At 35.4% G+C, this 27,733-nt stretch overlaps 1 protein-coding gene across 1 annotated transcript; it reads left to right on the top strand.

Moving 5' to 3' along the window:
* Positions 1-24,346: 24,346 nt before the first annotated feature.
* LOC131408322 (olfactory receptor 8D2-like) lies at positions 24,347-25,288 on the top strand. Its single transcript, XM_058544938.1, has one exon. The coding sequence runs from the start codon at positions 24,347-24,349 to the stop codon at positions 25,286-25,288; it is 942 nt and encodes a 313-aa protein (XP_058400921.1).
* Positions 25,289-27,733: the final 2,445 nt, after the last annotated feature.

The raw sequence follows: 27,733 nt of genomic DNA, 5'->3' as shown, positions 1-27,733 counted from the left end.
TAGGAGGCACAAAAACAATTGCCATACACTGGTATGTCTAATAATAATGTTGACTACTCTCTACAATGTCCTTTACACTATAACGGCTTTCAAATAAGCTGGGATATGAAGATTATCACCGTCTTTTTCTGCTGTTTCTTTGAGGATTAAAGGAGTTCAGATATTTGTTAAAGAGAACAAGTCATTTTTAAAAACCTGAAAGGTAAAATTAGGATTCAAGAAATATATTGATTAAAAACAATGCATCAAAGACATCATATGGCACTTAAATGATCATAATGTCAATCATGTCACATAGAAATCAAAAGGAAAAGGAAGAATCCATCTGTGAAAGAATAACTGCTATAGAATTTACAGAACTTCCTCACTCTTTGCAAAGTACCATAAAATTGAAATTGTATATATATGTTTGAATTATATATGAATTATATATATGAAATTATATATGTCTATTTATATATAAAATAATATATATTTCAACACTTTTAATATACTAAAAGAAAGCAAGCAAGCACAGAATTGTGATGCTTGAAGGAAGAAAAAACAATGCGATGAGCCTTAAGCTTGCTGTGGTTCTCTGCTTTGAGGCAATTTCTGGACTTTGGCACAGGAAAGTTGATTCCAAAACTGGCATAGCATTCTTGTGAATTCATGAGACAGAAGTCAGAGTTCAGGAGTGTCAAAGTGGTTAGAATTTTGGGGGCAGAGAATTAGGTACGAAGGAGCTATTCAGAGCAAGTACTCCAGTAATTTGCATGTGATCCCCTTGAATGAATGGCAAAATACTAATTTATGAATGCGTAGGGTGAAATTCCACAAGGCTAAGGAAAAAAATTGCTGAAAAAATTACAACAAGTAGGGAGCTATGAGTAAAAGTATTTCAAATACTCAATTAGAGTGAGAAATCATTCAAGTTCTGATCTTCCCAAGTAGAAAAGATATGGGGAATTCAGTAGTGATCCAAGAAAGCCACACTTGAAACGAGTCAGGCTAAATTAGTCTTAAAGAAAAGCCACTCTAGACACGCAATAAAGAGGGCTGAAAACAAGGCACTGATTGATCAAGCTGATCCAGAAGTAAGATAACTGCACTCCAGAACAAGATCAAACCCTCTAAAGAAACACATCAAAATACAGCACACCCTGGAGTGCACTAGAGCTATGAGTAGCTTGATATTTCCACCATCCAGAATGGAAAACCTTTGTGCTACCCAGGACCTCGACTAGAGTATTTACGAAGCTTTTATCTCAATAGTGGAACAAAACTACCAATAGAAATAAGACTGCTCAGGTCCCAACCAAAAAGCTTAAGAGTAAGCCTCAAAAGAACCAAACTTTTCCAAATCACTACATTATAGGATCAAAAATTTGATCCTATTTAAAATAAAAAATCAGTCAATATACAAAGACCCAGAAAAGTCACAAATGAAGTAATGAGTAGACAAAGACATTAAACAGTTAATTTTAAGTACATCCCATATGTTCAAAAGGTAAAGTCAATCATAAACATTATGAGATACATGGATGATAAAAAATCACCAAAATCAAAATTTTAAACTTAAAATATAATGTCTGATATGAAAACTTCACTGGATTGGAGCAATAGTAAATTAGACCCTGCAAAAAATTTGTAAACTGTACGACATAGCAAAAGAAATAGCCCAAATGAAATAAAAAGAGAAGAACAATTGAAAAGCAATATGAGCAGAGCATCAGTGATGTGAGGGACAATTTTGAGCAGTCTAATATAAGTATTATTGGAGTCCTCAAAGGAAAGGAGGGGGGAGAGAAGGAAAAAAAATAATCAAGGGGATAATGACAAAAATTTTTCAAGATATGATAGAAAGTATAAACCAGAGGAACAAAGAATTCAATAAAAATTAATCTGGAAAATAATCACATATTTGGAACCAAACATGGTTTAAAGAATAAAGTAAAAGAAAATAAGTATTTTGAGCTGAATAAAATTAAACAAAATGTTTAAAAGTGTACACCTAAAGCAGTATTTAGAATGAAGTGATACCACTAAAATCACTATAATAGAAAAGAAGAAAGATCTCAAAGGAATGACCTCAGGTGCAAAAAGAAGAGCATATTAAAACAAACATAAGCAGAAAAAAATAAACAATAAATACAAGAGCAGAGATCAATGAAATACAAAACAGAAAAACAATACAGGGGTCAGTGAAACCAAAACATGGTCCTTTGTGAAATGGATAAAATTAATAAACCTTAGCAAGACTAATCAGGACCAAAAAAAAAGAGAGAAAACTCCAGGCCCAGATGGCTTCTAGGTTGAGTTTTCTTTAAGAAAGAATTAATACTAATTCTATACAACGTCTTTCAAAATAAAAAAGAGGAAGCAATACTTCCCAACTTATTAAATGTGACTAGCATTACCCTGAAACAAAGACGAGGCAAAGATATTAGAAGAAAATAAAACTACAAATATCTCTCGTGAATATAGATGCAAAACTGCATAGCAAAATATTAGCTAATCAAATCCAATAATATATTTAAAAAATAATACATCCTTGTAGACTGAAATTTATACCAGGAATGCAAGATTGATTTAACATTAAAAAAAAAAAAAATCACTCGATGTAATTCACCATAAAAACAGGCTGAAAAAGAAAAGTCCATGTGATCATCTGAATAGACGCAGAGAAAGCATTTTACAAAATCCAATAGACATTCCTGAGAAAAACTCCTAGGAAATCAGGACTAGACGAACATTCCTTAACCTGTAAAAAAGCATGTACTAAGATCTATGTCTAAGATCATACTTGATGGTGAAACACTGAATAGTTCCTGGGTCAGTTTTGGATTTATTTTCTCTCAGTTCCAATTTCACCCTTTTTTGCTGGCTCTAAGATAATGAAGCTGAACGTTGTAAAATATTTCTTTTGTCCTCTGGTAAGGTGTTGAGTCTTGTCAACAGCAAGCACTTGAGGAAGAAGAGGGTTTTTTCTTCCTGGTTTCTGGTTTGCCTCTCCTGCTAGGATCCTACAGACCGCACTGTTTTCTTTTACCCATTGTTTGCCCTCTCATGGCTTCTCCAGTACTAGGTTCCTGCAAGGTGGGAATTTCTCCAGCATTTGGCTACCACTCACTTTCTTCAGCCCTTAACTGAGGCCATGTGGCACTGTCAGGAGGTTCAGGAAAAAACTCCTGCAACCCAATCCAGATCACTGTTCCCACACCTTCTCCCACACCAACATGTATGCCCCCTGGGGGTGCTACATGGCAGACCATCTAGTAAGCTGGATGCCAAGTCTTTAGTTCATGCAGCCAGCCAGGAATATTCCCAGCCCTACATGGACATGAAATTGCATTAAACTCAGCCCAGGCATGGGGAGAACTTGAGTGCTCTTTATCATCCTAGATAGAGTATTTCACCTTATATCTACTACTCCTATATTCTTTAGAAATCTCTTAAACTCTCAAGAGCTAAATTCCTGTTACTTTAATTCTCCACTAAAAATATTTATATTGAGCTTTTCCTGTTCAAATAATTGTGTGCTTCTTATATTTTGACTAATATATTTTCCACCTAATATCAAGAACAAAGCAAAAATGTTTGCTCTCACTACTTCTATTTAATATTTTCTGAAGATTCGGCCAGAGCAAAAAGTCGAGAAAAGGAAATAAAAATAATCCATATTGAACATGAAGAAATAATGGTCTTTATTTGCAGATGATACTACCATTTGTATGGAAAATCCTATGAAATCTACCATGAAGCTACTAAAAATAAAATGCATATTTATGAAGATTTCAGTTGTTATATGCATATAACAACTATACTATAAAGTGCAGGGTTCGGGGGGGCATTGACTTATAATGTTTTAATATTTCTATATTCTGTGAGGTAGTACATTACTAACTGTAAGAGGACTGTGAATATTTAAGGATGAATATCACCCTGTCAATATTAAGGGCAACAATTTGCTTTTGCCCCTTTGCAGTCAATCCCCAAACACCCCAGCCCAGGTAACAACGAATCTGCTTTCTGTCACTGCATATCTGTTTTGCCTTTTCTTCAATTTTATATGAATGGGATTTCTAATGTAAGTTCTGTGGTGTCTGGATTCTTTCACTTAGCATTAATGCTTTTGACGTTAATCCAAATTTTGGTGTATATTTGAAGTCCCTTCCTTTTTATTGTCGAGAAATATGCCACCTCATGGATATAACACAATTTATCTATTCACTCATTGATGAATATTTCAGTTGTTTCCAGTTTTTTTACTATTCTGAATAAAACTGCCAGGCACATTCATTTACAAGTCTTTGTGTAGACACGTGTTTTCATTTTCCTTGAGTAAATATATAGAAGTCACATTGTTGTGTTGCCTGTAAATATATATTTAACTTTATAAGAAGCAGTCTATTTTCCAAAGTGGTCATGCCATTTTCCATTCCCGCTAGCAATGTATGAGATGTCCATTTGCATGCTAAAAGGTGGAATTATTCATCTAAAGTGCTTAACATAATGTTTCGAATAATGTGGGTACTCACAAATGTTGGTATGATTTATGATAATAGCATATTTTAACATATGTGTATAATACATTATTTTATACTTCTATTAGTGTAAGCGTAAAAATAAATGAGCAAAGTTCTGTTTCTTGTTATAATTGTATATATTTTTTGTCCATGTGACAATCATCCAAACTCACTATAATGCTAAAAATTTAAACATAATTCCACACACAGAAAGTGATTAATGTTGGAATTAGCTTATATCAACATCAGTATGTGAGCTTTAGTCAAAATTTACTAATTATAAAGAAAGAGAATTTTGGTACAAAGCTTTAGTAGCAAAAGAAGAAGAGAGGGAGTGGTAATACAGAAGATCCAGTTTGCTGCAATAAAATAAAAACATAGAGACCTTAGGAAAGTAGGAGAAGTAATGATGATATTGATGGCAATTACTGCCAGGAAACAGGGCTTTGTCAAAGCAATTTAGCACCAAAAAAATAAATATAGGATTAAATGTCAAATTAGATTGAAGACAAATTAGATAATAGGAGTCAGCTGAAAGACTTGTTTCAAACTTTAACTGGATTTGACAATCAATAAACTAAATCTCTCATCAAAGGAGTGCTTGAGATACCCAGAAAAGAGAAAGTAAATTTTTGTTATTATAATATAAGATAGTAGCCTAATACTTCTAGATCATTCCACTTGTGCAAAGCTCTGTGGTAAACCCTTAGCATTCATGATTTATTTAATTCTTACAGTAACTATACGATGTAGGGCTGTCCCTCATTTTGTAGATATGAAAGCTGAGGCTGATAAATTCAGTGACGTGCTCAAAGTTATACTTGTAGTTAATGGTAGAGCTGAGATTTGCCTCCAAATTTGTCTTGTTCCAAAAAGCATTCTCTACACTGCTACTGTGATGGCAAACACTTGCTACGTGTGATATCTAATGTTGATAACACATGTGCTTTGTAGGTTTATTCCAAAATGACACGTGAAAATCAGTAATGTACAGATTAACACCATTTCAGTAAGACTCAGTAAAAGGTCCTTTGTTCTTAAAATTACTACATGATATTCTTTACACGAGATATAAATTTAAAGTAACTTTTGTTACTATCTACATCATGCTACAAGAATTTTTTAAATTAGGTAATAACTGAGAAAATAACTTTTTGGTTAATTAATCTCAAAAGTGCTCATTCACATGTCATGTAGAGGTCAGAGTCTCCCTGGGTTCATTATGATACCTGAGTATTTTACCTCTTAATTTTTGGTCCCCCTCAAGATTTTTGTATTGGGACAAAGTAGATTGATCACCCTAGGAAGAGAGTGAAGCAATTTTGGGATGTTTGTTAAAATGATGTGGTGTTAAATTCCTCTGGTGATATTCTAAGGCAAAACTGAAAATTAGTGTAATACACACACACACAACACACATGCACACACCGTTTAACTCGCATACACACGAGTAAACACATATGCCATACACATTGATTTCTCTAGCGCTTCCGAGATAAAGTTGATTCTTCCTAAGCTACTGTATTTAAAAAGAAAATTTAAGTCTTGTAGCATTTACCTCTCTCATCAGTGTTGGTAATAAAAATGCCTTGCACAAGTTTCACGTAGCCTTTATTGACTCTGGCAAGATGCAACAGTGAAAACAGATTTCTTGATACAGAGCTCCAAATACTGCATGTTTTGAGTGTGTAATCTCACTGGCAAAGAAGTTTCAGTGATATCTGCCAATTAAATTCCTGTTAGGTATTCTCTGTACTCAGAGCAGCCTTGTCCAGCACATAAGGAAGGGTAGAATTCATAACTAGGAAGTTAACCTGAGCAACAGAGTCAGGACAAACTAATTCAGCCTTAGAATGAATTTCAAGAGAAAATAGAGAGGGCTAAATTTATAAATTGGGCAATACATTCATCTTATACAAGCATATCTCATTTTATTGTGCTTCACTTCTTTGTACTTAGATATTACATTTTTTACAAATTGATGGTTTGTGGAGACTCTGTGTTAAGCAAGTCTATTGGCACCATTTTTCAAATAGCATTTGTTCACTCCATGTCTCTGTGTCACAATTTGGTAATTCATTTTTTATTAAAATTATATTTGTTGTGGTGATTTGTGATCAACGATCTTCGAAGTTACTATTTTAATTGCTTTGGGATACCACTAACCCGCCCATATAAGCCATCTCTCTCCCTCTCCTCAGATCTCCCTATTCTCTGAGACACAAGAATATTGAAATTAGGCCAATTAGTAATCCTACAATGACCTCTAAGGCCACATTGTTCACATTGTTCAAGTGAAAAGGAAGAGCCACGTCTCTCACTTTAAAGCAAAAGCTAGAATGATGAAGATTAGTGAGGAAGGCATGCCCAAAGCAGAGACAGACTGAAAACTAGGACCTCTTATGCCAGTTAGCCAAGTTGTGAATGCAAAGTAGAAGTTTCTGAAAAAAGTTAAAAGTGCTACTCCAGTGAATACACAAATAATAAGAAAGCAAAACAGTGTTGTTGCTGATATGGAGAAAGTTTTAGTCATCTGGATAGAAGATCAAACCAGCTACAACATTCTCTTAAGCCAAAGCCTAACCCATAGCAAGGCCCTAACTCTCTTCAATTCTGTGAAGGCTGAGAGAGGTGGAGAAGCTGCAAGAAAAGTTTGAAGCTAACAGAGGTTGGTTCATGTGGTTTAAGGAAAGAAGCGATCTCCACAACATAAATGTGTAAAATGAAGCAACAAGTGCTAATGCAGAAGCTGCAGCAAGTTATCTAGAAGATCTAGCTAAGATAATTAAAGAAGATGACTGCACTAAACAACAGATTTTCAATGTAGATGAAACAGCCATATATTGGAAGAAGATGCCATCTAGGACTTTCATAGCTAGAGAGGAGAAGTCAATGTCTGGCTTTAAAGCTTCAAAGGGCAGGCTGACTCTCTTCTTAGGGGCTGATGCAGCTGGTGACTTGAAGTTGAAGCCAATGCTTATTTACCATTCCAAAAATCCAAGGGGCCTTAAGAATTGTGCTAAATCTACTCTTCCTATGCTCAATAAATGGAAAACAAAGCTGGATGACAGCACATCTACTTACAACAAAGTTTACTGAATATTTTAAGCCCACTGTTGAGGCCTACTGCGCAGAAATAAAGATTTCTCCCAAAATATTACTGCTCATTGACAATGCACCTTATCACCCAAGAGTTCTGATGGAGATGTACAATAAGATTAATGTTTTCCTGCCTGCTAACACAACATCCATTCTGCAGCCCATGGACCCAGGAGTAGTTTTGACTTTCAAGACTTATTATTTAACAAATATGTTTTTAAGGCTCTAAGTGCCATGGACAGTGACTGAAAGTCTATGGATCTGGCTAAGTAAATTGATAACCTTCTGGAAAGGATTCACAATTCTAGATGGCATTAAGAACATTCACGATTCATGAGAAGAGGTCAAAATATCTACATTAACAGGAGTTTGGAAGAAGTTGATTTCAGCTTTCCTGGATGACTTTGCATGGTTAAAGACTTCAGTGGAGGAAGTACCTACAGACGTGGTGGAAATAGCAAAAGAACTAGAATTAGAAGTGGAGCCTGAGGATGTAACTGAATTGCTGCAATCTCACGATAAAGCTTTAATGAATGAGGAGTTGCTTCTTCTGGATGAGCAGAGAAAGTGGTTTCTTGAGATGGAATCTACTCCTGGTGAAGATGCTGTGAAGATTGCTGAAATGACAGCAAAGAATTTAGAATATTACATAAACTCAGTTGATAAAGCAGCGGCAGGGTTTGAGAGGATTGACTCCAATTCTGAAAGAAGTTCTATTGTGGGTAAAATGCTATCCAACAGCATCACTTGCTACAGAGAAATCATTTGTAAAAGGAAGAGTCAATTGATGTGACAAATTTCATTGTTATCTTATTTTAAGACATTCCCACAGCCACCCCAGCCGTCAGCAACCACCACTCTGATCAGTCAGTAGCCATCAACACTGAGGCAAGACCCTCCACCAGCAAAAAAAATTACCACTTGCTGAAGGCTCAGATGATGGCTAGCATTTTTTAGCAATAAAATATTTTTTAATTAAGTTATGTATATTCTTTTTTTATATACAATGCTATTGCACACTTAACAGACTATGGTATAGTGTAAACACAACTTTTATATGCACTAGGAAACCCCAAAATTTGTGTGACTCGCTTTATTGAAATATTTGCTTTACTGTGGTAGTCTGGAACTGAACCCATGATATCTCCAAAGTATGCCTATATTGCATTTGCATTTTGCAAAAATATACATTTTTAACATTGTAAAGTGAAAAATTCAGGGGCATTTAGTACATTCACAAATTTGTGCAACAATCACCACTGTTTATTTCCAGAACAATTTCATCACTCCAGAAGGACACTCCATGAAGTAGTTACTTCCCATTTACCTCTTTCCCCAGCCCCTGGCACCATTACTCTGCTTTCTGTCTCTATGGATTTACCTATTCTGGATATTTTATATAAATGTAATCATAAATATATGGCCTTTTGTATCTAGCTTCTTCCACTTAGCATAATGTTTTCAAGGTATATCTAGGTTATAGCATGTATCAATACTGCACTTTTTATTATTAAACAGAAACTTGGAGCTAAAAGGAAATTAATATATCACTTAGTATTTTTTACCTTAAAAAATTTGGTGAAAGAGGTCCTATCTAGCCTCATTGAGTGCACTAAAAGGACACATGACCCTAGGAGTCCCAAGCCAGTCTGGGTTGCCAGATTTAGAAGGAAAAATAGAAGATGCTCAGTTAAATTTGAATTTCAGATAAACAACAAATAATTTTCAGTGAAAGTGTGCCTCATATATTGTTTATTTAAAATTCAAATTTAACAAATTTCCTCATTCCACTAGTTGAAGATGAAAATAAATAGGAAGAATGAAATGGAACCATCACCACAACTAAGGTAGAAAACATATCCATCACCTCCAAAAGTTTATCCTTCCTTCCATTTATATAGTTTTCTGTTTTTTATTTTTATATTGTAATCATTTTTACATAATTATATATAGTAAAATGAACAGATATTAAGGATACAATTCAATGAATTTTGATAAACATATTCACTCAGGTAACTAGCACACTTATCAAGATACAGAGCAGAGGTTGGCAAACTGGTCCATTGGCCAAATCCAGGCCACAACCAGTTTGAGTACTGTTTATGAGCTACGATCTTTTTTCTTTTTTACATTTTCAAATAGTTGAAAATATCAAAAAAAAATTATATAAAATTCAAATTCTAGTAGCCACAAATAAATTTTTATTGGACACAGCCATGCCCATCATTAACATATTATCTATGGCTGCTTTCTCTATAGGGGAAGAGTTGAGTAGTTGCAACAAAGATCCTATGGTTCACAAAGCCTGAAATATTTCCAATCTGGTTCTTTATAGAAAAAGGTTGCCAATCCCTGCTGTAGACCATTGCTATCACCCCAGAAAGTTCTCCTTTGTTTATTTCCAGTCTATATATATACTTACTCCACAGAGGCAACCACCAGTATGATTTTTATCTTCATAGATTGGTGTTGCGTGTTTATTGTACTTGAAATAAACTGAATCATACAGAATGTGTTCTTTTGTGCATGGCTTCTTTTGTATATGGTTTTTATCCGTCTTCTTGCATGCATGGATAGATTGTTCCTTTTTATTACTAAGTAGTATTCATTTGTTCATATACACCATAATGTGTTTATCCATTCACCATATGATGGACATTTTCCTGATTTTTTTTTATCATGAATAAAGTTGCAATAACATTCTTGTATGTTTTTGTTTACATAGTGTTTGTCACATTGTATACTGCAATATATAATACTTGAGAGATACCATTGCTCTGAATCCTCTCGAACATTGGGTATTTTTAGTCTTTCTAATTTTAACCCTTTTAGTGGGTATGTAATGGTATCTTCTTGTGATTTCAATTTGTATCTCGCTGATGACCATTGATGTTGAGAATATTTTCATTTCTTTGTTAGCCCTTATGTACCCTTTATTGTAAAGTATCTGTCTTTTACTCATTTTTACTGAGTTTTTTGTCTTTTTGTAATTGGTTGTAGAAATTATTTACAAAAGTCGATTGTATGTCCTTTGTTGGACATATATGTTTGTGTGTATTATTTTCTTCCAATCTATTGTGTGCTTTTTCTTTTCTTTTTTTGGGGGTGTCTTTTGATGATCAGAAATTTTTAATTTTGATGACATTGTGTTTACCATTTTTTTCTTTTATATTTTTTCTTTGTGTTTTTGTTCTTTGTATTTCATCTAAAAATGTTTGCCTACCTCCCAGTCACAAAGATATGCTTCTATGTTTTTTTCTGTAATGTATCTCTAGTGAGTATGGGTGTATGGTGTGAGGTATGAAATCAGGGTCAGTTTTTGTATGCAGATATATGGTCAATCAGTGCCACTGTTGAACAGATTTCTTTGCCCTATTAAATTCCATTGGTGCTTACATCACTGATTATTTTTACTGAGCAATTAAAGATGTCTCCCTACATACCCTATTTTGTTTAATTGATGTATTTGTCTATTCTTGTGCTGGTCCTACACTGTCATGAATATGGTAGCATTACAGTAAGTCTTAAATTAAGGCAATCTAAGTCTTCCAACTTTGTTCTTCTTCAAGATTGTTTTAGCTACTCTAGGTCCTCTCTATCTTACATAAATTTTAGAATCAGCTTGTCAAAAAGGCTGTGGGGATTTCTCTTGATATTTCATTGATTCATAAAGCAATTAAAGAGAATTTGCATCTTAAAATAGTGAGTCTTCTAAATCATGAGCATGGCATATCTCTCCATTTATATCTTTAATTTTTCTCAACAATGTTTTGAAATTTTCAGTGAAAAGATCTTTTACATATTTTGTGAAATTTATTTCTGGACTTTTTCTAGTTTTGATGCAATTGTATCGAGATGTAATTTCATTTTCCTATTACTTGCAGAAAATAAATAGAGATAGAATTATTTTTTTGTATATTTACTTTGAGACCCTGGTGAATTCATTCATTTGATTTAGAACTTTGACTTTTTTTGTAAACATTTATGATAGCTGTGAAAAAAACAGTTTTATTTCTTCTTTTTCAATACTTACGCCTTTTGTTTGTTTGCTCTTTATTTCACTGTTTTGGAGCTAAGACCTCCAATACAATATTGAATATAAGTGGTCAAAGTAGATTTCCTTACCCTGCCCCTGATTTTCAGAGAAACATCTTCAATATTTCCACATTAAATATAGTGTTAGTAGTCCGTTTTTCATAAGTACTCTTTATCATATAGAGGAAATTCCCTTTCAATCATGATTTACTTAGTGTTTTTGTCATGAATGAGGGGAAGCTAATTTTGTCACCCACTTTTTCTGCATCTATTGACATGAGTCAATGATTTTCTCATTTAATCTATTAAGATAGTGACTATAATGCTTATTTTCAGATGTTGAACTGAACGTGCATACCTGGGATAAACTCACTAAGTCATTGTATATGATATCCTTTAGATATTGCTGGATTCAGGTTGCTAACATTTTGCTAAGAATTTTCACATCTATATCCATAAGGTACATTGACATGTAATATTCTTTTATTATTTTTTGAATATTATTGAGGTCATAAGGCTTATGACATTGTGTAAATTTCAAGTGTACATTATTATATATCAGTTTCTATACAGACTGTGTCATGTTCATAACAAATAGTCTAGATTTTATCCTTAACTGTACATGTGTCCCTTTCTCCTTTCACCCTCCCCCCACCCCTTTCCCCTCTGGTAAACACTAGTTTGTTCTCCTTATCCATGTGTTTGTTTATCTTCCACATAGGAGTGAAATCATATGGTGTTTGTCTTTGTCTGTCTGGCTTATGTCCTTAGCATAATACCCTCAAGGTCCATCCATGTTGTAGCAAATGGCACAACTTTATCTTTCTTATGGCTGAGTAGTATTCTATTGCATATATATGTACCACATCTTCTATATCCATTCATCCACTGATGGGTACTTGGGTTGCTTCCACATTTTGGCTATTGTTAAGAATGCTGCGATGAACATAGGGATGCATAAATCTCTTTGAATTTTTTATTTCATGTTTCTTGGATAATTATCAGGTAGTGGGATAGCTGGATCATATTTTTATTTTTAATTTTTTGAGAAATCTGCATACTGTTTTCCATAGTAGTTGTGCCTGTTTGCATTCCCACAGCAGTGTGTGAGGGTTCCCTTTTCTCCATATCCTCTCCAATATTTGTTATTTCTTGTCTTGGTCATTATAGCCATTCCGACGGGTGAAAAGTTATATCTCATTGTAGTTTTGATTTGTATTTCCCTAATAATTAGTGATGTTGAACATCTTTTCATGTGCCTATTGGCCATCTGTATATCTTCTTTGGAAAAATGTCTGTTCATATCCTCTGTTCATTTTTTGATCAGGTAGTTTGTTTTGTTGTTGTTGAGTTGTATGAGTTCTTTATATATTTTGGAAATGAACCCCTTGTTGGAGATGTGATTTGCAAATATTTTCTCCTAGTTGGTGCATTGCCTTTTCATTTTGTTCACGGTTTCCTTTGCTTTGCAGAAGCATTTCAATCTGATGTTGTCCCATTTGTATAGTTTTTCTTTTGTTTCCCTTGTCTGAGTAGACTTGGTATTCAAAAAGATACTGCTAAGGCCAATGTCCAAGAGTGTACTACTTGTATTTTCTTCTAGGAGTTTTATGGTTTCGGGTCTTACATTCAAGTTTTTAATCCATTTTGAGTTAATTTTTGAGTATAGTGTAAGATAATGGTCTATTTCATTCCTTTGCTACTTTCATTCTTTCCCAGCACCATTTATTGAAGAGACTTGCCTTTCTCCATTGTATGTTCTTGTCTTCCTTGTCAAAAGTAGCTGTCCATAGATGTGTGGGTTTACTTCTGGGCTCTCACTTCTGTTCCATTGATCTTTGTGTCTGTTTTTGTCCCAGTACCATGCTATTTTGATTACTATAGCTTTTTGGTATATTTTGAAGTCAGGGAGTATGATATCTCCAGCTTTGTTCTTTTTTCCCAGGATTGTTTTGGCTATTCGGGGTCTTTTGTTGTTCCATATAAATTTTAGGATTCTGTGTTCTATTTCTATGAAGAATGTCATTGGAATTCTGACTGGGAATGCATTGAATCTGCAGATTGCTTTAGGTAATATGGACATTTTAACTATGTTTATTCTTCCAATCCACGATCACAGAATATCTTTTCATTTCTTCAGGTCTTCATCAATTTTTGTCAATAATGTCTTATAGTTTTCAGTATATAGGCTTTCACCTCTTTGGTTAAATTTATTCCTAGATATTTTATTCTTTTTGTTGTGATTGTAAATGGGATTGTATTCTTGACTTCTCTTTCTGCTAGTTCATTATTAGTGTACAGAAATGCAACTCATTTTTTTGTTTGTTGATTTTGTACCCCACAACTTTGCTGAAGTTGTTGATTATTTCCAATAGTATTCTTGTGGATTGTTTAGGCTTTTCTATATATAAAATCATGTTGTTTGCAAACAGTGAGAGTTTCACTTCTTCCTTGCCAATTTATATACCATTTATTTCTTTTTCTTGCTTAGTTGCTCTGGCCAAAACTTCCAGTAGTATATTGAACAAGAGTGGTGAGAGAGGGCTCTCTTGTCTTCTTCCTGTTCTCAGAGAAATAGTTTTCAGTTTTTCACCATTAAGCATGACGTTGGTTGTGGCTTTGTCATATATGGCCTTTATTATGTTGAAGTACTTTCCTTCTATATCCGTTTTATTGAAAGTTTTTACCATAAATGGATGTTGGATCTTGGCAAATGCTTTCCCTGCATCTACAGATATGATCGTGGGATTTTATTCTTCATTTTGTGTATCATATTGATTGATTTGTGGATGTTGAACCATCCCTGCATCCCTGGAATAAATCCCACTTGATCATGGTGTATGATCCTTTTAATATATTGTTGTATTGATTTGCTAATATTTTGTTGAGGATTTTCACATCTATGTTCAGCAGTAATATTGGCATGTAATTTTCCTTTTTTTGTGTTGTCCTTGTCTGGTTTTGGTATCAAGGTAATGTTGGCATCCTAGAATATGTTGGAAGTGTAACATCTTCTTCAATATTTTGGAAAAGTTTGAGAAAGGTAGGTATTAAATCTTCTTTGAATGTTTGGTGAAATTCACCAGAGAAGCCATCTGTTCCTGGACTTTTGTTTTTCGGGAATTTTTTGATTACTGCTTCAATATCTTTACTTGTGATTGGTCTATTCAGATTCTCTACTCCTTGATTCAGTTATGGGAGGTTGTATAAGACTAAGAATCTATCCATTTCTTTTAGGTTATCCAATTCGTTGGCATATAGATTCTCAGAGTATTCTCTTTTAATCCTTTGTATTTCTACGGTATCTGTTGTTATTTCTCCTCTTTCATTTCTACTTTTACTTATTTGAATCTTCTCTCTTTTTTACTTAGTACTCTGGCTAAGGGTTTTTCAATGTTTCTATCTTCTCAGAGAACTGGATCTTAGTTTCATTGATCCTTTCTATAGTTTTTTTAATCTCTGTTTCATTTATTTCTGCTCATATTTTCATTATTTCCCTCCATCTACTGACTTTGGGCTTTACTTGCTCTTATTTTTCTAGTTCTTTTAGATGTAGTTTAAGATTCCTCATTTAAGATTTTTCTTATTTGTAAGTGTATGTGCCTCTATATGTGTGTGTGTCTTATTTGAAAAGGCAAGAAAATGCTCCATTCAAGGAAACAGATCACCAAGAACTAACCCACAGAGAAGTTCTATATTGGAAGTATCAGAAAGGGATATTAAAATATCTATTATAAATTTGTTCAGGAAATCACAGGAAAGATGGAAAAAAAAAGGTGAACCAATATAGAAATCTGAGAAGAAATTTACTTATATAATCTCACTTTTACTCTTAGGATTCCTTTCTTTTTCAATTTTAGAAAATAATTATCATGTATATTTTCAAATACAGTATTGTTTATCAGACCTTCCCTCCATTCTCTTCTTCTGGAACACCTATTAGTTTAAAAGTGGAGACGGGCCGGTCCCGTGGCTTAGTGGTTAAGTACGCGCACTCCACTACTGGCAGCCCAGGTTTGTATCTCGGGCACGCACCAATGCACCGCTTCTCTGGCCATGCTGAGGCTGTGTCCCACATACAGCAACTAGAGGGATGTGCAACTATGACATACAACTATCTACTGGGGCTTTGGGGAACAAAAAAAAGGAAGAAGATTGGCAATAGATGTTAGCTCAGAGCCGGTCTTCCTCAGCAAAAAAAAAGAGAGGAGGATTAGCACAGATGTTAGCTCAGGGCTGATCTTCCTCACAAAAAAAAAAAAAAAGAGTAGAGGCTCTCAGTCTATCCTCTCTGTCTCTCTTTTTATTTTTTTTGTGAGGAAGATCAGCCCTGAGCTAACTTCTGCCAACCCTCCTCTTTTTGCTGAGGAAGACTGGCCCTGGGCTAACATCTGTGCCCATCTTCTTCCACTTTATATGGGACGCTGCCAGAGCGTGGCTTGACAAGCAGTGTGTCGGTGCACACCCGGGACCCAAAGCAGAGAACCCCGGGCCACCACAGCGGAAAGCAAGCACTTAACCACTTGTGCCACCGGGCTGGACCCCTATCTTTTCTGTCTCTTAACTGCCTTTTTTGCTTTTTAATTTCTTTCAATGCATTCTGAGTGAATCCTCAGGACTCATTTTTCTGATTCTTTTATTCCTCAGTGACAACTTCTAGGTCACTAATTATGTCTTCAACTACCTTCAGGGTAGAGTTTAAGCCAAATATTAATAATTTTTATTTAAATAACTATATTTCATCTTCAAGTGTACAACTGGCTCTGGTTTTATTTCTTCCAGTTTTTATTTCATTTATTTTTTCCTGTGTTTAACAGAAATTTGGTTTTTATACATTTAACAGCAAACATGTTTACTTTAAAATCTCATTCACTATAAATAAATTAAAACAAAATTCTAAAAAATATCAAGAAACCCAAAGGAAGTCAAGAAAGAGAATCAGAGGAAAGAGAAACAGAAAGAGAAAACACAAAACAGACAATAAAATGACAGACTTAAGCACTAACATACCGATAATCAGTTTAATGGCAAATGATCTAAATTCACCAATTATCCACTTAATGGCTAAGAAACCAACTCAACTCTATGCTATCTACAAGAAACTCACTTGAAATAGATTGACATAAATAGAAGAAAGTAAAAGGTTAAAAAAATGTATAACATATGAACATTAATTTAAAAAAACTAGGAGTGGATATATTAATATCAGGTAAAGCAGAATTCAGAGCAATAAGACAAAATATCAACAACAACAAAGTAACAAATTTCTTCTAGTCCAGAAAGAAAGAAGTGAAACTTTATAATGATTCATTATTGTCTATGTAGAAGACCCCATGGAATCTACAAGAAAAGCTACTATAAATAACTGAGTTTAGCCCAATTGTAGGAAACAAAAACAAAATATGAAAATCAATCATTTTCAGTACATTACCAATGAACAACAGGAAATCAAATTTAAAAATACCATTTGCAGAAGCAGCAAACATATGAAATCCTTAGTGATAAATCTGGCAAAATATATGCAGGATGTTTCTTTTTTTTTTTTTTTTGTGAGGAGATCAGCCCTGAGCTAACATCCGCCAATCCTCCTCTTTTTTTTTTGCTGAGGAAGACGGCCCTGGGCTAACATCGGTGCCTATCTTCCTCCACTTTATATGGGACGCCGCCACAGCATGGCTTACCAAGCAGTGCGTCGGTGCGCGCCCGGGATCCGAACCAGCGAACCCCGGGCCGCCGCAGCGGAGCGCGCGCACTTAACCGCTTGCGCCACCGGGCCGGCCCCTATATGCAGGATGTTTATAAGCAAAACCTTGCTGAAAGAAATTAAAGAAAACCTAAATATACTGTGTTTCTTCATCAGAAGACTCATTAATAATATGTCAGTTTCCCTCAAATTTATTTATAGAGTCAATATAATCCCATTTGAAATCCCAGCAGGCATTTTGTAAAGACTGACAAGATGTTTCTAAAATTCATAAGGAAATACAAGAGGCCTAGAATGGAAAAAATTTCCAAAGAAGAGCAATGGCGGAGGATTTACGTTATAAACTTCAAAACATATTATGAAACTACAATTAGCAAGACAGTGTGATATAGGCATCAGGATAGACAAATGGATCAGTGGAGTAGAATAAACAGTCCAAAAATTTTAGACCTCCACATAGATGGTCAACTGATCTCGATAAAGTTACATGCCAAGGTAATCTCATGGTGCTAGAAAAATTAGACATTCTTATGCAAAAAAAACAAAAGCAACAACAACAAAATGAACTTTGAAACATGCAAAACCATGAATGAATCTCAAAATAATTATGCTGAATAAAAGAATCCAAGCAAAGTGTATATATTATATAGTTCTGTAAGAATACAATTCTCAAAAATGCAAACTAATCTACAGTGACAGAAAGTGGCTTCATGGTTGCTTGAAAATGGATGGAAGAAGGTTGAAAGGGAGGGATTACTAAGGGAGGTGGATACGTTCATTTCTTAATTTTGGTGATGGTTTCATGGGTAAATATATCAAACTTACCTAATTATAGCCTTTAAACATGTGCAATTTATTATTTGTCAATTGTACCTTGATAAAACTGTTAAATTTTGATAAAGAAATGACCAGACAATTCCCAATAGTTTAGATTGGCAAAAAGTCACATATTTGAAATTAAGACTTACCTAGAATATTGTATGGACATATGCTTTCCATAGACATATGACATTATAAGAAAATGCCTGGGAGCACAGGTTACACTTTTTGAAATCACAGAAAGGAAACAGATCACTTATTCTTTTCCTCTATGTGTAATCCTCCAAAACGTGTAGATAACTTAAGAATAAAAGAAGTTTTTCTATATTTGTAGATGATGGAATGGGTTTGGTTGGATTATAGAAAATTAAAAATGCTAAGGAAAAATTTAATATTATTTGTGGTTTTGATAACGCAATTTAATTTCAACACGGTGTCAAAAGTTTGGTATTTACTATGGAATCATTATTAATCTCTTAAGATTCAGGGAAAAAAGTTTGAAGTTTGTTTCAAATACTCCAGGGATCAATAGGAACGACACTGTATTGCCAACAAATACATATTTTGTAATTGTTTCTTCCCTATAGAGTCCAGCTACTGGGATGACAAGCCCCTAAGGGGAACTTTTGCTTATGATCATCTCCTTTAGGTACAAATAGATCTAAGTAAAATTTTCCTTCAACGATAGAGAGCTAAAGGTCAGTAGGATAATTTTTCTTGCTCTACTTAGTTGGTGTTAAACTGTTACTCTTCATCAACACTCCTTGAATACTTATGTGGAATCAACTTCATGATTTTGCCAGAATCAGGAAGATTCTGGACAATTAGCGTTTGATGACAAAATTATCTTATAAGTGTGTGTGTGTGTGTGTGTGTGTGTGCACATGCATGCACTATGTGAGACTAAAGGTAAAAACTCCTGTAGGACCAGCAGCACTCTCCGTGGTGATAATATTCAGGTAGGTCATAAAATTCTACCTACCTTTGATAATACATTGTAGTTGAAATTCAATTTTGGAAGGTAATTAAAAATTCTTGTTACCCATGCTGTATGAACAAGACTGAACAGGCAGGCAGTGTCTGCTTCATGACAGATGGGCATAAAGAACAAAATGCATAGAGATCATTTCTCTTTCCACTAGTTTTATATCTGTTCTGTCTTCAAACTCTTGGCTTTCTTCCCCATGAAAAGTCCAGTGATATTAATAATATATCTCATTTATTTTGAACTTTGAAGTTTACAAAGCATTCACACATGCATTAAATAACATATTGCAAGACTTAGGTCAGGAATTCTTCTTTTACTAAAAAGACACTCACATTCACCTTCTATCAAACATTGCTGAGTTAGCAATGGGTCAATCCATGAATAAAAACTCAAGCTCCTGACTCCTAACCCACCACACAAACTGCTATATTCAGGATCAAAAATGATGTCTTTCCTCACTTTATGCTTTTCCAACAGTGGATTCACAAGAGTCCCCAAAGCTAACCTTAAAAATGAAAGGGAGGAACATCTGGCATTGTCTCTGACACTTTTGTTCATTTTTTTCTGCCTGCTTTTCTCTCCTGGCTGTAATTCTAGGACAAGAAATCTGTTCCAGGACTTTAATTAAATTAGATGGCTCTAATAAAAAATATTAATTATTCAAGGTTTAAACATCCCAATCTTTAAACTTTTTCAAACACCCGTACTCCTCAGAGACACCATCACCCAGAGTTCTTATTGTATTAACAGTTGTTAAAGAATCTTTTTATCTAATACTTTGTCAAGAAAAGAATAATCAAACTATTTCTGTTAATGTCACAGTCAACACAGGTATACTTATTTAATATTTAGCTGAAGTGTGTCAATTTGGAGTAGCACTGAATTAAATATTGTCTATATTTGTGGTACTCATTATTTAGATTTGTCTAAGAAAAGATAGAAATGTAAAGAATGTAAATGCAACCAAAGCAAAGACAAAGAATGGGAGAAAATATGAGATACTTCTGTGTAAATATAGGATACTCTCTGGGTGTGCTGCTTTATTTGAAGATTGTGAAAAACTGAGGAGTAGAAAGTGTGCAGAAGTCAATATGTAGGCAGAATTTGAGGGAAGAGAGAAAAGTAAACAAATAGGTACAGGTTGTCTACTAGGTAGATTCTCTGCTGGATGTTTCCAACTCATTATGACAGATGCTCTGTTGGACTCATTGTGACAGATGCTCTGTTGGACTATCGCTCTAGATATATAGCAGAGAGCTGTAAATCAAGAACGTGAGAAGATGGTAAAGAATAGAAAAAGAATGGAGAAGAAGCTCTAAAAATCCTTAATGTCTAGCTCAATATCTGATAATAATAGCAAAAATGACCAAACGAAAATTTATTGATAACTTTTCATATACAAGCGCTGTTGTAAAGTGTTTGTATACATCACACCTGGTTGATCTCATCCAGTACCCTGGTTTAAAAATCATGTATGCACTGATGACTCAGAAAATGATGTGCCAGCCAGACTTCTCCTCAGAACTCCAAACTCATATATTCGATCTTTTACTCAACATATCCATTTGGTTTTATAATAGACATCAAACTTAAAATGTGCAAAGGAGAAAAATACCTCCCAAACGTGCTCCTCTGCCGCCATCTAACCAATCTCTGGTCTCTATCCTTGATCCTTCGCTGCTACCCTTTCTCAGATGCCCATATCCAACTTGTAAACAAATGTCATCCATCCCAGATTTTTCTGACTTCTTACTGTCTCCATCATTAACATTCCAGCCCTAGCTATCATCTCTCAGCTGGAGCATGTTTTGTCTCCTTTCTTATTTCCCTGAATCTACTTCTTCATTCCTTTATAAATATTCTTGACAGGGTAACCAGAGCCTAAACGATCTTTTTAAAATAATATGTTAAACATATAACACTCTACCTTCTGCAAACTCTCCAACAGGGCCCCATGGTAACTAAAAAAAGATTCACAGTTTTCACGAAGGCCTGCACCTGGCATGTAGCTTCACCTACATTCCGCTTGCCATTCTCTTCCCTGCTCTTCTGGGCCAGCCACACCTGGGCTCCTGCCTGTTCCTCCAACATGACAAGCATGCTCTCTCTCGGAGCCTTTACACTGGTGTTCCTTTTGCCCAGAACAATCTTTTTTTCCCCTGTTTTATTTAGATATAATTGACATACAACATTGTATTAGTTTTAGGTCTACAACATGATGATTCAATATATGTATATACTGAGAAATGATTACCAGAATAAGTTTAGTTAATATCCGTCACCTCACATAGTTACAACTGTTTTTTCTTATGATGAGAACTTTTAATGTTTACTCTCCCAGCAACTTTCAAATACACGATACAGTATCGTTAACTACCGTCACCATGCTGCACATTACATCCCCAGGACTTATTTATCTTATAACTGGAAGTTTGTGCATTTTGACTATCTACATGCATTTTGCCCAGAACAATCTTTAACCGGATACTGACTTGGCTGCCCCTCTGTTGCTTCACAAACTGAACCCCATACACAGAGGGCAAGGAGAGACTGAAAAAAGAGGCAGACCACTCCAGGTTGGTAGGTGACAGTTTAATAAGCAAAGGAACTTACATATGAGGCTTGTCTTAAGTGGCCAAAAGACGAGTAGACCTCCGCACCCACGTGCCAGAATCTTAAAGGTTTACGTGGAGGTCTTAATGGGGTCCAGTCGTGTCTTCAGTGCAGATGGTCTCAACACCTTACTCTCTCAAGGCTACATCCTTGAAAATGGCTCACACTGTGGGAACGGTAAGCAGAGCATATATTCCAAGGATAAAGGAGGGGATGAGGGGCCTCCGATTGCCTGGGTCCAGCTTGAAGGGCAACCAGTGGTCATGTCCTTTTGATGACCTCCTCTAACACCCTCTCACTTCATTCAGGACTCAGCTCAAATGCCACCTCTTTAGAGAGTCTTCCCTTGATTACTGTCTCTAATTACCAGCCTCTGCCCTTACACTGCTTTATTTTCTTCATATTTCTCATTACTTGACTCTAAATTCTAAATCTATTTCGTTGGTGATTTATTGACCTCCCCCATCAGAATGTAAACTTTATGAGATCAGGAATTTGTCTCATTCAATGTTGTATCTTCAGAATATTAAAGAGTCTCAGTTAACAGCTGTTGGGTGAACAAATGAATGAACCATTTTAAAATATATATACATATTGTGAATTATTATCTCTGTTTTATAGATGAAGAAATGGAAGTTTATATAAAAGTCACTTATTCAGAGTCACATAGCTAAGAGATGACCATGCCTGAAAATAAATCCAGTTTCATACGACTTAATAAACTCAGCTTTTTACCACCTCACAATGACTCAAATACAACTATAATATAAGAAATTATATGATCTAAGAGAGTCACAAAGTGCCTCTGGGGAGGAAGAAGTGTCATGGAGGATGATACCTTTAAATTGATTTTGACAAAAGATGTGTTTTCATTTTTTCATATTCATAGGAATATGAGCAAAATTACAGATAAAAGTGGGGAAGTCTGTGAAACACTGTTAAATCTGATTTGACCAGATAGAGCTACATTTTGGTTTTTGAAACTGCAGACAGAAAGTCTGCTCAAATAATATCCAAGCAACCTAGAAACAATGTGTTATTTTTCAGAGGCCTTTTACCCACTTGCCACAATGTTTCACTGGTGTCCACTCAATCTTTTTATCTTTGGCCTTATTTCATCCCAGCCTTTGTAACTGGAGGGCTATTTTCTCACTATTTTTCTTATTACCTTAAAGAGTAAATATTTTTATTTTACGTCATATTCCCAAATTGAAAAGCCAAACAGAATAGTTTTCATGATCAGTTGTTTTCTTGTTGTTGTTGTTATCTAATAAGTTAATATTGTAGGAATTGGGCATTGGAGTCATTTTTTCACAGAATAAGGTGTGTGTGTGTGTGTGTAAGTGTGCACATGCAAATCTTCTGTTTTCCACCTTAAAGCTATTGAAGAGACAACATAATCTTACTTAAACATGAGAATAAATGCTTCAAATGCTTATCTAGATATACAATAGACTATTCCAATATTCTTTTGCTAACAAGAGGAAGAAAATATTAGAGAAAGTGATTTAACAGTGATGGTAATAAAAGCAGCATCATAACTAAAGCTTCACAGAATTACAATACTGTGGTCTAGTTCAAAGAAAAAAAAGCTGGATAATAGGGCACATTGTTCTTTTGTTTAATATAATAAACAAAGATATGAATTCCTGCTCTAACACTTACCAGCTGTGCGATCTTGGAATAGTCACGTAAACTCATTTGTAAAACAGAAAAAAAATTATTACTTTCAAGATCCGTGACTATGGGGCAAGTACTTACTTAACCTTTTGTCTCCCAGTCAATTTATAAAATAGAGATAACAATAGTGTCTATTTCATGGGGTTATAATAAAGACTAAGTGAAATCATAAATAAAATGTTCTTAACATTGTACCTGGCACATGATGGGTGCTCAATAAATGCAAGCAGATCTTTCTACTGTTACACTCTTCCTTCTCCTCAGTTTCCTTTGGCACATGACAACAGCATCTCTTCCAGTATTGCCCTCTTCCCACTATCTCCAGGATGCCGTAATTCCTACCCTATCTTTGTAATAACATGGTATAAGAAAGAAATGGCAAAGTCAAAACCAATAACTAGAGGTGAGATGGAAATCTTGGAGAAACCAAGGCTCTTGTGATTGGAGTCAGTGACAGAAGGAGCAAACCAAAGCCATAAGGGAAACCAGCAAGGGAGAGGTTAAGCTGTGAGGCATCAAGAGAGAGCACAGGTTGTTGTAAATTGAAAACCAACAAAACAGGGCAGCAGCTCTGTACGGTTTCTCTAAAGGTGACTGACTAACAGAAGGGTTATTTTTCATTTATAGGAGAATATAAAACTCAATTTGTGGAGACAAAATGATTTTCACTTCTAAATGTCACATGGGAGTAATAAAAACCGAAGCCAAATGAGGCATGAACATCTTGATAAAGGCTTCACTTAAAGGAATATTTTAGTCTCTTGGTTTCCTGACATTCTGTGTCAGTTAGAAACTATGTTATTTATCAGATCTTGGATCACTAAGTCCTGTTGGATGACAATGTTTGTCTAATGAGAACCTCTTCCCCAAACCACTCAGCCTATCACAACTGGAAGAAGAATGGGTAGAGGAAATCATTCTTTGGTAACTGAGTTCATCCTTGAGGGGTTAACACACCAGCCAGGACTCCAGCTGCCTGTCTTCTTCCTGTTTCTATTGATCTACATGGTCTCCATGGTGGGAAACTTGGGCTTGGTCTTTTTAATCAGGATCAGTTCTCAGCTTCACACGCCCATGTATTATTTTCTCAGTAATTTCTCCTTCATAGATCTCTGCTACTCCTCTGTCATAATTCCCAAGATGTTGGTGAACTTCATCACAGAGAGGAATTTCACCTCTTTTCCCCACTGCATGGCACAGCTCTTTTTCTTCTGCCTCTTTGGTATTTACGACTCCTACGTGCTGACAGCCATGGCGTATGATCGTTATGCTGCCATCTGTAACGCCTTGCTCTACAATGTCACCATGTCCCACAGAGTCTGTTTTCTACTGGTCATGAGTGTGTATATAGTAGGGGCCATTGGAGCCTTGGTTCACACCAGCTACATATCTAGTTGCTCTTTCTGTGGAACCAATGTCATTCACCACTACTTTTGTGACATCCTTCCTCTTCTGACTATATCTTGCTCAAGAGACTACACAAAGGAACTTCTGGTGATGATTTTGGTTGGATTCAATGTATTTGCGTGTGCTTTAGCCATCTTCATCTCTTACACTCTCATCCTTTCCAACATCTTGTTCATACGGTCAGCCGAAGGCAAGTCCAAAGCTTTCAGTACCTGGAGCTCCCACCTTGCAGCTGTTGGGGTCTTCTATGGCTCCATCATCTTTATCTATTTTAAACCATCTGCCAGTGACACAATGCAGGAGAAGTTGACCTCTGTGTTTTATACCACAGTGATTCCCATGCTTAACCCCCTTATCTATAGCGTTAGGAACAAAGATGTCAAAGAATCTCTAAAAAGAGTTCTGAATGGTGGGATACTTTCTGAATCTGTGTAGAAAACAGCACTTCTAAAAAGAAATAACACTTTTAAACATATTTTTATCTTTTGTTTCATTTATTCTTATTTTTAAAGTTAACTAATTAGTTTCAAGTCAATGGCCAACTTAAGCTAAAATGTCTGAATATTTACTTTTGGTGATCCTTACTTCCTCTTTAGGTGCCCCCACTCCCAACACCCAGTGCCCTTTTACTCTCTCTAGTCTCCTAGCAACTCAAGAAACAGACTTCCTAGCCTGCACTCTTACTCACTGGTCTATGCTTATAGATGATAGATAGATAGATAGACAGACAGACAGATAGATGATAGATAGAGATAGAGACATATAATAATAATACCTATATTATTATAATATATAATAATATATAATATTATAATATATAATAGTGTCTATGTTATTATAACAATTACATATAGATAATATAATATATTTATGTAAATATGATATATATTATTACTGTATACCGCTATCTATATCTATTTATCTATCTATATATATCTCAGAACCATTCCTTTGTGTAACTGTTCTGGCTAAACCGAAAATTCCTCACCAAACCTACTTTAAAGTTGCGATGTCTAATAATGGCTGAATGTGTAAATTCTCTGATAAATTTGCATTTTAATACACAATGAGATTGCAAAAACAATAGACATTTCTTAGTATAACTTCAACAGAATCTAGTTTCTAGCAAACAAGAAGAAATATTATTTTCATAAGACTTCTAGCCGTTGTTTTAATCATCAAATATCAGATCTGTCTTGTGGAGGTCTCAAATGGGGCGGAGGTTGGAGTTCGGGATGATGGAAAGGGACAAAACGATTTCTAGTTTTAACTTTTCACTATTACTTTAACTTACATCTTTTCCTTCCAATTTATTGTATATTTTGACTCACTTAAGTTGCATCTCAAGATGACTTCCTTCTGGCTGACTTCTTTAATTAATCACTGTTTATTCTCCCACTATTCAGAATAATCTCTAAGCCTCACTACACCGTTATCATTAATTTATCCAGTCAGTCAACAAATATTTGCTGGACAACTATGTGCCAGGCAGACAAAAAATTCCTACCCTCATGCGGAGCTAATAATGAACAAATGAACAAGAAAACTTGTACTATATCTAAGGGTAATAAGTGGTATGGGGAAACTAAAGCAGGGAAGGAGGTTGGGTGCCCGCGGGAGGTGGGGCAGGGGCTTGCTATTTTACATGTGGAAGTCACAATCTGAGAAATCTGATATTTGAATAGAAACCTGAAGGAGGTGAGGAATCAAACTACGTTATTGAGAGAAGAAAATCTCAGGCAAGAGAACATCAAATATAATCTCTGAAAGAGGAGCATGTTCAGACACATTTAAAGAACAGCAATTTGGGAAGTCCTCTTTAAGCAGAATCAACAAGGGGCAGAATAATGAAAGGTGATATCAGAGGGATGGTGAGGGGAAGGAGGCAAAATCTGTAGGGCCTTGAGGGCAAGGTTGAAAGGTTTGTCCCTGTAAATGAAATGGGAAGCCATTGAAGCGTCTGTACAGAAGAATGACCTGATTTGATTACTAGATTACTCTTGCTCTTTCCATTGAATGGGCCTAGGAACAACGACATCCAAGTAACAAAGATGAAACCTATCATCCAATATTTGGTTTCTAAACATCACACCCCACTGAGAAAAACCAGGACTTCATGGAGAAATGCTAGATTCCAAAGTGGGGTATCTAAAATTCAAAATGAGCCTGGAATATCTTATTATTCCATAGGGTAAATAAGTGTGCCACATTTACGGAGATTTGTTAAAAGGACAATGAGTCAGCATAAAAGGGGCTCCTACTGGACAAATTTAGAACAATTTCAATACCAAAATGGATAGCTTATGAGAATCATGAGTCCTTATTGATATAAAAATAATAACAATAGGGGCCGGCCCAGTGGCGCAAGCGGTTAAGTGCGCGCGATCCGCTGCGGCGGCCCGGGGTTCGCTGGTTCGGATCCCGGGCGCGCACCGACGCACTGCTTGGTAAGCCATGCTGTGGCGGCGTCCCATATAAAGTGGAGGAAGATGGGCACGGATGTTAGCCCAGGGCCGTCTTCCTCAGCAAAAAAAGAGGAGGATTGGCGAATGTTAGCTCAGGGCTGATCTCCTCACAAAAAAAAAAAAAAAATAATAACAATAATAAAAAGTAGTAGAAAAGGGAAAGGTCTTTGTTTACAGAGCGACATCAATAAAAGTGAAAGGAATGATAAAATTAGAAACTCATCATGATGCAATTGATACTGAGTCAAATGGGCTCGCCTCCTAGTGAGTTAAATAAGACTCTACACCAGTGGAAGTTGTCTCACAGAGTAAAGTGTATTTGCAGCAAATAAGAGGCCATGAGGAATCATTTCCAAAGTCATGGCTTCCCGGAACAAAGGAAAGAAAGAATTTTTATTTGGTTGGGGAATGAATA

This window comes from Diceros bicornis, chromosome 7 (assembly GCF_020826845.1).
Source record: "Diceros bicornis minor isolate mBicDic1 chromosome 7, mDicBic1.mat.cur, whole genome shotgun sequence".
Taxonomy (NCBI): Eukaryota; Metazoa; Chordata; class Mammalia; order Perissodactyla; family Rhinocerotidae; genus Diceros; species Diceros bicornis.
This window is presented reverse-complemented; position numbering and strand designations above follow the sequence as displayed.

Excerpts from the sequence above, each read along its gene's own strand:
- LOC131408322 (XM_058544938.1), top strand. The coding sequence starts at position 24,347 with ATGGGTAGAGGAAATCATTCTTTGGTAACTGAGTTCATCCTTGAGGGG.